Raw genomic sequence first — 12,354 nt, 5'->3', positions numbered from 1 at the left:
AGAGCCATAATCCTAGCTTTTTGGCAGATGTGTTACCCCTGCTTACTGGGAGGGGGAGAAGCAAAATTGTGGTGCAAGTGCATTGCCTCGAACCTGCCAGCAATTGAGTGGCCGCATTCTGCACAAGCTGCAATTTCCAAACAGTCTTAAAGGGCAGCCCCCTGTACTGTACTGTACTGTACTGCAGTGCAGTGCAGTGCAGTGATCCAAGCTTGAGGTTACCAGAGCAAAGAATACTGCAGCCAGGTTATACCTGTCCAGAAAGATTTTCTGTTGCATTTTTTACCTATCCCAAGCAAATGTTAAGTCCAAATGGCACTGCTTTGAGAAAATGTTCTTTTGTTTTCCCAGAGTTCCTGAAAAGGAGTCCATCAGCAAGGCGGTCTTACACAAGTCCCGTGGGCGGAGTCACCTATGGGCTCACTCTAGGGAACCCCTAAAACAGCCTTTACTGAAGAAGGTGTGCACCAACTCTGACCTCTGGGACTTTGCTTGCCAGTCCTTCATTGATATCCTTTATGCTGGTGATAGGGTTGCATACCACCCCAATTTCCAAGTGGTGCCATATTCCAGGGTTCATGTTTCCTTTGCAAATGAGGCACAGCAGAGACTGTGGTGTCCTTATGATAAATGGTTCATACTATATACAACCTGAGCCTATGATGGAGGGGTTCATAGCATTAACACCCCCAAAAGAGAAGTCACAGAAAGCAGTGCTAATTGGTAAGGTGACCTGTTAATAGTTTTTGCTAGGCAGCACAGCCTAATTGTCACTGGAGGGCTCAGTCACTAGGAGTTCTCTGAAAAAAGGAGAGGTGCTTGAAATTGCATATCATCTCTGCAAACGTTTCCTTACCTCTTTGCTTACCTATCATGAGATACATGGGAGACTACCCCTCAAAGCAGGAGAGGTCCCCTGCGGAGCTCACTGACCAGATATTTGTAGTGGCAATTCAGGAGGAAGTTCTGCGTGATGAGATCTACTGTCAGATCATGAAGCAGCTGACAGAGAACACCAACAGGTACCAAGGGCCAGTCCTTTCCAACCATCTCTTACAGGACAGTTCCTTTTTATATCAATGTATTTCCTGGTCATTGTCAGAAAAAGAACTTAATGAGCTTTTAGCACTTCAGAGGTATCTGGCTTCCAGAATCTCCAAATATAGCAGTGGAAGCCATTTCCACCCTTATGGTGACCATGGGGGGGGGGGGGGAGGTTTCCATAAATAAGCCAGCTTGATGGATAGTTTCCTAAGTCTCTAGAGCTGTTGGGTTAAGTAAATAAAATATATTCACATTTCTAAGTAATTATTATTATTTCCCTCAAAACTACAGGTACAGCCTGAACAGTGGTTGGCAATTACTCTGGCTCTGCACAGGCCTTTTCCCTCCTAGTAAATCACTGCTGAGTCATGCTCAGAAATTTATGGAGACTCGTCTGAAAGAGAACCTGGCTTTGGACTGCAAGCGTAGGATGCAAAGGGTGATGAGGTACAGAGGCTTTATCAATCCTTTGAGAAGGTTTTGTGTCCTCTGTCCCTAAGTGTCAGGATACCCCAGGGGGTTGCTCACAAGTAACGACAGAGTCCTCTTACTCTAAAGACTATTGTGCATACTTATTTACAATGCAGAGCTAGCTAAAAACATGACTGCTCAGTCACTTGCAGAATCCGGAAGTGCTCCTCTCCGGTTTCCCGCCCTGCACCAAAGCCTTGGCACCCTGAAACGATGTCTTCTGGGTCTCCTAGCCCCCTGACGCTGTGTCTGTGCCGGAAGCTGTAACTCTCCCTCTGATCGCGGCTGGCTGGTGGCGCTGGGTCTCTCCCTCGCATCCCTGACTGTCTGCTGCTCCTCCTCCTCTTCTGTGGGAGAGAGCTCTGGAGACGGGCTGTGAGATGAGTCAGATGACAGCAGTGGCTCTCGAGGAAGTTCCCTGCCCTGATCCTCCCCCCTTGAAGGATCTCTTTCCCCTCTCTCCTCGCAAGGAGTACTCCCACCCTGGCTCTCCTCATGAGTAGGACTTCTGCCCGGCCTCTCCTCGTGAGGAGAAGGCAAATCCCTGACACTAAGGTAACAAGGTGGCAGGCAATGTAAAGCGTATATGGTAAAGCATATGCATCATATAACCTAATGTACAAAAGAAATTGAAAGGGACTAACCTTCCTTCCATGCCAGGAGAGATTGATAACATGACAGATGTGGGCATAAGACAGATGTGCTCAAGACATACACACATTTCTCTTTTCTGCAGAACTCACAGGCAGCTCCCTCTGAATAGCAGGTGATGCCAGAGGGCTCTTGCTTTAGTGGGGTTCATTTTAGATTAAAAATAATTACATTTAAGGAATGAGAGTGCCCTGTGGTTTCTCTGACGGTTTGGTTCTTCAGCTGAAGCCTCTTCACAAATCCTATATTTGAAGTAACAGGTGCCTCAGAGCCCTGTACCTGTCAGCCCTTAGGAGGAGGAAGAACTCAGAGTAAGAGAGGAGCCATCTACAAGCACAAAAATTCATGTCAGGGTAGCTATTACTCTTCCATCAGAAGCCTGTGTTTCCTACTCTCTTAATAGCGGTTTAGTGGCTTAACTTGAGGAATAGCCCTGGCTCAGTGGCAGAGCTCATGTTTTGCATGCAAAGGTCTCCAGATTCTCCAGCATCTCCAGGTAGAGCTGGGAAAGATTCTCTGCCTGAAACCTTGGAGAGCCATTGCCAGTCAGTGTAAACAGTATTGAACAAGGTGAACCAATTTTTGGACTCAGCATAAGGCTGAGTTGCAATAGACTGCTGGCAGCTGCACATGAGCAAATGCTCACCTCTGATATTTCTACCTTCATTGCTGTTTTCCAGGAGTGGCTGTCGGAAGTGGGCCCCACACAGTGTGGAAGTGGAGGCAATCCAGAAGAATATCACAAAGATTTCCCACAAGGTTTACTTTCCAAATGATACAGAGCAGGTGAGGCCAACTCTGCTATCTACCCGTATCTGTTAATATATTGGAAGGTTGTTCTTTGTATTGTACAGTTACATAAATCTAATAGACGTTATACTGCAGAAAAAGGGGACATGGAATACAGTGTGAATACATGTGTGTGAATACAGTAAACCCACACCTTGCATGGGGGTTACATTATGGGGAATCACACCTAAAGCCAAAATCGCATTATCATCAAAACCCATTTGGGTCAATGGTGGGAGGGTTGCCAAGGTTATTTTTCCTGGAACCTGGCCCCCTTTTCACCCTTTTAATTTTTTTGTCAAGTGCAGAAAGCTGAATATGCACAAGTTAAATGCATATAAGTTGTGGGTTTACTGTACGTATTAGCAAATTCAGGTACCATTCCTTAATGTTTCATAACTGGCATGGCCACTCATTCAGGCATCTGCCTGATCATCTGGGCTGCTTACATTAATACATGTTTAAATCAGGATTGATTGATTATTTTTAATGTGAGCTGTCTATGTTGCTTTTCGTTATATTTACAAAATTTAAAAATATGTATTTAAACAAAATGCTAAGGACACAAAAGGATAACAATGTAAGCATTGTTGCCAACAGTGGCTAACCAGATGCGCTAGAGAAGATCTCAGAAACTGGGTTGCAATGATAGCCAGTTCCTTTTGCTTGCCTTCAGCATCCAGTGGACAGAGAGGTGCTGCCTCTCAGCATAGACTTGCATGTTTTTCTTCACTAGCTTCTAGTGCAGCTTGGAGCCAAGGAAACAGATGCCCAGCTCTTAGCAGTTTGTGTGCATCATGCAAGCTGTACTCAGTTCCCTTTCCTTCCAGTCTACTCACTTTGGTCCCTCCACTGTTATGTTCCAGGCGTTTGAGGTAGGGACAAACACAAAAGTACGGACTCTGTGTCAGACTATCGCCAGCCAGATGGAACTGAGTTCCTGGGAAGGATTCAGCCTCTTTGTCAAGACTGCAGACAAGGTATTTGGCAGAGAGAGGGCAGCCATATAAAGCGAGTACAGTGGTGCCCCGCTAGACGAAAATAATTCGTTCTGCGAAAATTTTCGTCTAGCGGGTTTTTCGTCTTGCAGAGCGGCAATGACAGCCGCGCTCCGCAAAACGAAAAAAAAAGACGAAAATTTTTCGTCTTGCGAGGCAGCCCCATAGACTTTTTCGTCTTGCGGGGCAGCCTTCCGCTAGACGAATGCCTTCGTCTAGCGAGTTTTTCGTCTTGCGAGGCATTCGTCTAGCGGGGCACCACTGTATCTTGGATGGGTCCTTTTGGTCACATATCCACTGTGAGCTCTATGTGATAATAATGCATGCATCAACTTGTTTTTCTGGGAGAAAAAAATCTGCTATTTTTGCTTAATTTCTTTTCTTCATACATGAAGCCTGCTGCAACTTATGCAGGGTTCACATTCCAGGAATCACACCTAAATCCAAAATTGTGTATACTGAGAAACACATTCAGTGGCAGGTGGGATTGCCAAAGTCATTTTCCCCAGAACCCTGCCCTCTTTCAGGAGCGGACTTTGGCAAACTTGCATTATGGCACACTTTGCAAAGCCAAAATTTGGCACCTCCAAATGGATCTTCTCAATTTTGCACCCCCTCGGCTTGGTGCCCTGTGCATCAGAAAAGCCCTCATTGCCCTAAATCCGACGCTGACCCTTTCCACCCCGTTTTAATTTATTATCACACAAAGCTGAATGCACACAAGTTAAATGTGTGTAAGTTGTGGGCTTACTGTACCTGTTTAATTAGACCCATGCCAGCATCATTTCTGTTTGATTCCATAAGCTGTTCAGTTACTGCAATGGGAACTATAGGGATTGAACTGATTCTTTGTGCAAACTCCCCTCTCATTCATCTTTTCTTTCTTAGGTGATCAGCCAGAATGAAGCAGATTACTTCTTTGACTCTTTGAGACAGGTGACTGATTGGACGCGGAAGAACAGGCCAAGCAGAGAGGGTATGGAAATGGGTGGCTGGATTCTTGGGTGTTTGTTTATCAGGGACGGCTGTTTGGTATTAGGAAACAGAGGAAGAGTTCAGGAAGCAACCCATTTTATTGCCAGAATTAATCAGTTCTCTCTTTGTTATCAATGCTCTCTGGTGTATGTTCTGTGTCTACACCTGCTGGCATGAATTGTCTGGCTCAACTTGACAAAATGGCTCATTTAAAAATAGTGGAATGAGTCCAGACACTAGATAGTTAACTAAATAATTTTTGTTTGCCACATTAGTTGGTGGATCTGGTGACTGCTTGTTCCACTTTGAAATTTGTTCATTGCCAGATAAGAGATCATAGCCCCCCACATCCTCAAAGGAGACAGCACAATTCCATTTCCTAAACAAACCTAAAACTCTTAGTGTGTTTGCCAACAACCTTGAGCATCACTATTCGTTTAAATCTTTCAGGTAAAGCAGGACTTGCTCAATGTATTATTGTATCCCTCAGATACAATAATACATTATTATAGTACAGTATATTAATGTATAATACATTATACAGTATTATTGTATCCATCCCCTTTTTAAAAAACATTTGAGGATCACAATTCTACAACTTCCCTAAGCACATTGGGTGGAATTTGGCATTGTGCTCTTCCAATCATTCCACCTGTACAAACACTGCAGCTTGCAAAATGGGATGATCTCCTTCCTCTATGTGCTGCTCTGGGGGTTCTCCTGATGAACACACCCCTGAGCCAACTTCATGGGGTGCAGGGGAGAATGAGGGGCAGCCCTGTTGCACATGTGGAAGTCCTTGCACAGAGCTTCCACTGATAGTGCTAATTAGGTGACTCCCACCCATTGTTCTATTACTAAAAAGGTGGTAAAAATATCCTTTAAAAGGGCTGAGCTGTATTTTCATGCAGTTAGCTTTTCACAGAGAAAGGTGCAAGTTTTCTTTGAAAATGCAGCATTCTCCAAAGCGAGTGGATTCACCTTTTTCTTAAAAATTGGGGCCCCTGTTCCTATTCCTTGACAAAATACTTGTCAAGAAAGGAGAAGGATCCCATGGCTCACAATGCTGCAGATTGCCTTCCTTCAAGTGGCAGGAGTTGCCTCTTTGAGGAAGGCCTCATCCACAACAATATGCAGGTCCCAATACCACCCCCAGCACTTGCCAAGGGAAGGGGAGACTGTGCTGCCACTGTAAAGGATAGAAACATTTTGCCCCCAATTCAGAGATTGATGAAAGGGGGGGGGGGCTTTGTGGGAACAAACTGTTCCAGAAAAGTACACTCCATTTCAGCTAAGTCTTGTTGCTCATGTCTGAAGCAGTAGAAGAAAATGCTCTCCTTTTTTAAAAGCCGGTTGTTATCACAATTTCTCCTTAGTCTTTCACTTAAGGCTAAATTTTGAGTCCATGTTGTCTTTGTTTGTTGTATAAGAGAATATATTTACAGGTTCCTTCTTCGCTTGTATGTCAACTTCTAAATTTGGATTCCGTTTCATTGTTGGGTGGGCTAGGGACCATATTTTTGGCACCTGGCTTTCTTGAGAGTGTTGTGAAGCATAAAAAAATACTTATGCATAATCAGGCTATATAAATGAGTGTTTCTTCCCCATTTAAATGTATATAATACTGTTTTCCTAGTGGCTCTCACCACTGTGAATTACCAAGTGTATTTCATGAGAAAGTTATGGCTGAATGTGACTCCTGGGAAGGACTTAAAGGCTGACTGCATTTTTCATTATCATCAGGTAATTAACAGGGTTGATATTTATAGCATACCACTGACAGTAATGATAACAATAATCACAAGAGGTCTACAAATTATGGCCACTCGTGATAGTAAAGCCCTAGTTTCTACTAGCCAACTGCGAAATCCTGTCCCAACATGATGCACAAGTGGCAGAGGCCCTGCCTCCGCCATCAGCAGAATCATATCCATTTGGGGAGATCTTGCAGAGCACACAAAATCTCACATGATCTGGGGGGAGATTTCACCCCAAATCAGCACTGATGGTGGTGTTGGTTCTCTATCAGCGGCAGATGCAGCAGGGCAAAGCAGCAACTTCAGGGGCTGCAGGTAGAAGGAATCAAGCTCTGTGGGTGGTATTCAACTAAGTTTTACTTAGAGTAGATCCATTGAAATTAAGATCTATTTTAGTAATGATCAGTAATTTCCATTATAGTTGAATACCACTCCTATGTATGTTTGATCTGGTTTCTCTGCTTGCTTGATTAGCATAGATAAGATGCCTAAGGAAGAATTCTCCTAAGGATGCTTCCTTTGTCTCTCCACCTTTTGAAATTGAGCTTAACTGTCCCAAACAATAGTAAAACTTCAAAGGTTCTTTATCACTTCATTAACTTTCCAGAGTAGGGAGGGCTGCACAATTACCTTGGCAAGTGGTTTTGTTGAAGGCTAATCATCATACTAAAAGGTAAAGGAATTGATGGGTTACTTGATTTGAAGGAGGTAGATCTTTTGGAATACACAGGTGAGATTAATCTCGGAGATATCTGGGATTCTCCTGTACCGGTAATTGTCTCCCTCTTGTTGCTGGATAGGAATGGCTGCAAGTCCAATTCCCAGAGCAGACAGAATGTACTAAGGACTGTCCTTGCTGAACCCACTGTGGTTTCTCTGAGTCATACAGATTTGTGGATAATCAGTGTGAGTTGAAGATTCACACAATTTGTGGACAGTGGGTATTTACGATTCCTGGAAAATGTCTCATCAGTAAACGTTATAAAGCACTGAATGTGGTCTCTTGGGCCCAGGTTTAAAATTTAGGTGTTTTAATGCTTTCCCTCACACTCACTCACTAAGTTCCTTGCTTTAATTTTACAGGGACAAATATAGTGCTAACCCTGAAATCAAAAGCAAAGCACAATCTCTCTCTCTCTCACACACACACAGAGAGAGTAGGGTTAACAGATCAATGTGTCTTCAATTGTATCTTTCAGGAGCAACCAAAGTATCTACGTGGATATCACAGGTGCTCAAAAGAGGATGCCATCCAATTAGCTGGGCTGATTTTCAAGGTTAACTATAACAATGATCGAACGCAATATGCAGCAATTCCCAAAATATTGAAGGAACTAGTGCCTGAGAACATGATCCGAACAGCATCTCCAGAGGAGTGGAAACGGGTAAGAAGAATCATTTGATTGTTGTTTCTTGAATAGTGGGCTGGGGCCCATCAGTGGGTCTGCCCTCTGCCTCCATTTGCCACCGACTGTGTTCCTGCACTGCCATTTTGTTTCTGGTGGCCTCAGTAACTTTTTCAAGTAGGCCCTGAGGGTTGAAGGTTTGAGAACTCTAAGAGTGCCATAAATTCATGTTTTTCCTGGCTTTTGTTTGGGTTGGCACCACCCTGCGGCTACTGATCATGCCACAATATTACCCTCTGCCAGTTTATGAGCAAATAAAACCAATGCTGCTGTCCACAAAGCTTCCTACTGATGGCAGTCCTTTCAGCAACCCTCTGAAGTCACCACAGTTGCTAAAATCTTTAAAAATGGCAGGCATCATGCTGTACTTAATTTATTTGGATTTTTAACTCACTCAAACCTGAAGACCAAAGGAGTATTATCACAGTGGGTGCTTTCAATATCATTCTAATCCAAGGGTGGGGAGGTGCCTCAGTAAATAAATTTATGGAACAAGGAGCATTAGATAAGTTTTGCATTCTTCATACCTGGGAGCATTTACTTGAGACCCATTCCTGCGAGAGAAAAGCTGCCCCTCAGTTTTGACTTGTGTGTATTTTTATGCAGAATATTACTTCTGCCGCAAACAAACATGAACAGAAGACTGTGGATGAGGCCAAGATTGCCTTCTTGAAGTACATACATCGTTGGCCAACATTTGGCTCAGCCTTCTTCGAAGTGAAGGTGAGTTTCAAAGTGTGCTTCCATTTGGAAAGCTGCTTTCTGCAGAGTAGAAGCTTCTTCTATTGTCCTGCCTCTTTTGAGCAGGGGTCGGCAACGTGCGGCCCACAAAGACTGTTTTTCAAACTGCCCCCGAACGGAGCTACCCACTCAGCAAATCCCCTGCGGGCTGCGCTAAACCAGCACAGTGCGGTGCCAGAAATCACATCTCCGCAGCCATGGTTTCCGGCATCTGGGCATGCGCAGAAGCGATTTCTGGCATTGCACTGCGCCAGTCTGGCCCACGGACAGTCTCCGTGGGAGTGATTTGGCCCATGGCTGGTAAACCTTGCCGACCCCTGCTCTTGAGTCTGCTTAGGGCCCATTCCTGTGATGTGGCATCCTCTGCATTGATGCCAACTCCATTAGGAAGAAAAGCCACTTTGGGAATGGGGTGAAATGGTAGGAGGAAATGAAGCTTAACCATTTCTCCCTTAGCTGGTTCCCAGTTGCAAATGGCTCCCATGTGTCTGAAACCAAATATGGGAGGAGTAAGGCAGGAGTAAGGCATTAAGTGTTTGTAAGCACATGCATTATTTGCAGTGTGCAGTATTCCCATGACACACACACACACACACACACACACACACACGATTTTCTTATTGTTACATACATTTTGACTGCTAACTCTTTAGATTCTTGTGCTAATAAGAGGACACTGAAAGCTGGCGAACCATTAAGATCTCAGTGATTTGAAATAGTTCAACAGATATCACTCCTTTTTTCTTCCTCTTTACTAGCAAACCTCAGAGCCAAATATTCCTGACATTGTATTGATTGCTATCAACAAACAAGGAGTCTCTCTAATACATATGAAGTCTAAGGTAAGAGTTACATTTTGATACTTGACAGCATACTTACCCATTGGAAAAGGTACAGACACACTGAGCTATGCCATAAGTTTCATTCAAAAAACCCTTTAAGGTAAAGGCATAGGGAGATGTGATGATAGCTGTGGATTCCAGCAGGAAATGTACTTTTATTCAGCAGAAGTAGAACTGTACATTTAGTTTTCAGCCTCAGACATTTATCTATTATTCTTTTAAGCATTATTTTGGAGCAGCAAACATAAAATAAAAACAATTTTATAAAGAAGGGATGAACGTGATACTTGCACACCCAGGAAGGAGAAACTCAGGTGGTATCTTCTTGGAAGAATCCTTCGGACAACATTGCCAGACAGCAGATAAACAGAAGCTTGGCTTCTATTCCATGGCCAGAAGTGTTATTTAAGATCAGTAGGGATTGGCGTAGAAGATAATCTGATGAGGCATCAGCACAAAACTGCTTCCTGGAAAACCAGATGTGCCACGTGTCTCTTTTTGTAGAGAAATACCTGAGTTGTTTGTTCTAATAAAACTTACATGTAGCATTTATTTTTATTTTAAATTGCAGGAGATCTTGACAGTTTACCCTTTCACTAAAATCTCCAACTGGAGCAGTGGCAGCACATATTTCCACATGACCATAGGGAACCTGGTACGAGGAAGCCGGATCCTTTGTGAGACTTCGCTGGTAAGAAAAGTTTGATTTCAGATTTGCTCAAGACCATCCACTGAGGGAGGGAGGACCTGGTAATTACTGGTTAACCCTTTTTCTCCTTCCTCTAATGGTGCACTCTGAATAAATGTCACCAAGAGCTATTTCAAATATTTACACATTGCTCCCCTTTTCTCAAACCTGAGTATTAGTTCTGCCTTGGATGGTTGGGAAAATTCCTGATGAAGTCTGTTCTTGCCTTAGATATTTGTGTCTCCTGTTATTTTGAGACAACATGGTGTGTGTGTTAAACAGCAGAAAGATGTAATTGCAACAGGCTTGGGATTGTGGAGGAAACAGAACTGGCTTGTATTATGTGCATATTGGTGGTTTTGTGAACTTAGGCACATATTATATGGGGTAAAAGATTCACTTCTTGTGGAGTTAAAGCTCCCACAGCTGTGCCATAGTGTCTTACCTTCTAAATCAAAAGGGAAAATACATACACAGAGAAATGTTTTGTGTTTTAAATTAAAATGCCTCAAACTACTTAGGTTTTTTTTGAACATGATGTATATATCTGTCAATCAGCACCCATTATTAACTTTTAATTTATTTTTAAAGTGGTTTTCTTTGTCTCATGAACAACCAGGACATTCTGAGAGATAAATTTCCATCCTTAAGACTACTTGTGCAGTCACTAAATAAATTGGGATGGGCATCATTTACCTCACCCTTGAAATGCCCAATTGTTTTATAACCAGTTTACAACCCATATCCTGTGACCTGCAATATTTTATGTTGCTTTCCCACAAACCACCGAATTCCAATTTTATCAGAGGAAAACATAAGTTTTTTTGTACACTGCTTAGCAGTGTTAATGATTAAGCAGCATGTAATAAAACGAATAAATAAAATATCTTAAGCCAACAGTATTCGCAGGAGTAACAACACAATGCTGCTTATCTTAACTGGCTGGTCTACTATTGTAAAACATTGCATGACTGCTAAAAGGTCTCATGTCTGTCTAGCCCTTTCCGGGGTAGTTTATTAAATGTCTTAATTTTCTTCCAGGGATACAAAATGGATGACCTGTTGACATCATATGTGCACTTATTATTGAATGCTGCAAACAAACAGAAGGATTCGCATCTCCCTGCCTAAGGATGTGGAGAGACCAACATTCACAGGCTGTGCCAAACTGAAAATATGTCAAATATTGGAAGGAATTCATTTTTAGCTTTACATTTGTCAGTGCAGTCTCTAGTTTTACCTCTTCTTGACCCTAGGGGAGTGAACCAAAAGCTGCTGTTGTAGCAAAAACGTATTTGTTTTTAAACTGACTACAGCTTAAAACATTTTATGACTCATTGATTTCAACAAGGCTAACTGTCATCCCCCCCCCCCGCTTTTCTGGAAGTGCAGTGGTACCTCAGGTTACAGACTCCACTAACCCAGAAATAGTACCTTGGGTTAAGAACTTTGCTTCAGGATGAGAACAGAAATTGTGCAGCGGTGGCAGCAGCAGGAGGCCCCATTAGCTAAAGTGGTACCTCAGGTTAAGAACGGACCTCTGGAACGAATTAAGTTCTTAACCCGAGGTACCACTGTACTAGATTATGCCATCCTTTCCTATTGAGCAGGGACAGGAATGCAGGAGAGTCCTGGCATGTGCCAGGCATCAGCACAAACCTGCAGCCCAGATGGGAAAAGGTAGCTTATGTTACCTTTTAAGTTGTGGAGAAGTACTACAAATGAATGGAAGCAGCATCTTCATGATGTGAAGAGTCGGTCTACTCCATGACTGTTGCCTTAGCTTAAGAAACATTCTTCTGCTGTCTGCTAGGAAGCATGCGTAGGATTGTGTTGTGTCAGTTTCAGCAGTGAAGCTGCCTTTAGTGTCCTCACATTTTCAGCAGATGAGGAAAGACCTGTCATTTGCCAAAGTAGCCACAATAGTTAGTCTTTGTTCAACTTAGGAGAAGGTGCACAGTTTTGCAATGGTTTTTTTTTCCCTGCTTGGGT

At 43.1% G+C, this 12,354-nt stretch overlaps 1 protein-coding gene across 5 annotated transcripts in view; it reads left to right on the top strand.

Moving 5' to 3' along the window:
- Nucleotides 1-11,579, top strand: part of MYO7B (myosin VIIB) — a 55,037-nt gene extending 43,458 nt beyond the window's left edge. For all 5 annotated transcript variants that reach the window (XM_033149980.1, XM_033149981.1, XM_033149979.1 and 2 more), the window contains 12 exons: nt 352-509; nt 869-1,022; nt 1,336-1,491; nt 2,847-2,952; nt 3,822-3,935; nt 4,842-4,929; nt 6,565-6,671; nt 7,885-8,070; nt 8,698-8,814; nt 9,591-9,674; nt 10,246-10,365; nt 11,404-11,579. In XM_033149980.1, the coding sequence (XP_033005871.1) occupies nt 352-509; nt 869-1,022; nt 1,336-1,491; nt 2,847-2,952; nt 3,822-3,935; nt 4,842-4,929; nt 6,565-6,671; nt 7,885-8,070; nt 8,698-8,814; nt 9,591-9,674; nt 10,246-10,365; nt 11,404-11,493 (1,480 nt within the window). In that variant the 3' untranslated portion in view covers nt 11,494-11,579. The remainder of the gene's footprint in view (nt 1-351; nt 510-868; nt 1,023-1,335; nt 1,492-2,846; nt 2,953-3,821; nt 3,936-4,841; nt 4,930-6,564; nt 6,672-7,884; nt 8,071-8,697; nt 8,815-9,590; nt 9,675-10,245; nt 10,366-11,403) is intronic.
- The last annotated feature ends 775 nt before the right edge of the window (nt 11,580-12,354 follow it).

Source organism: Lacerta agilis, chromosome 5, assembly GCF_009819535.1.
Source record: "Lacerta agilis isolate rLacAgi1 chromosome 5, rLacAgi1.pri, whole genome shotgun sequence".
Taxonomy (NCBI): Eukaryota; Metazoa; Chordata; class Lepidosauria; order Squamata; family Lacertidae; genus Lacerta; species Lacerta agilis.
This window is presented reverse-complemented; position numbering and strand designations above follow the sequence as displayed.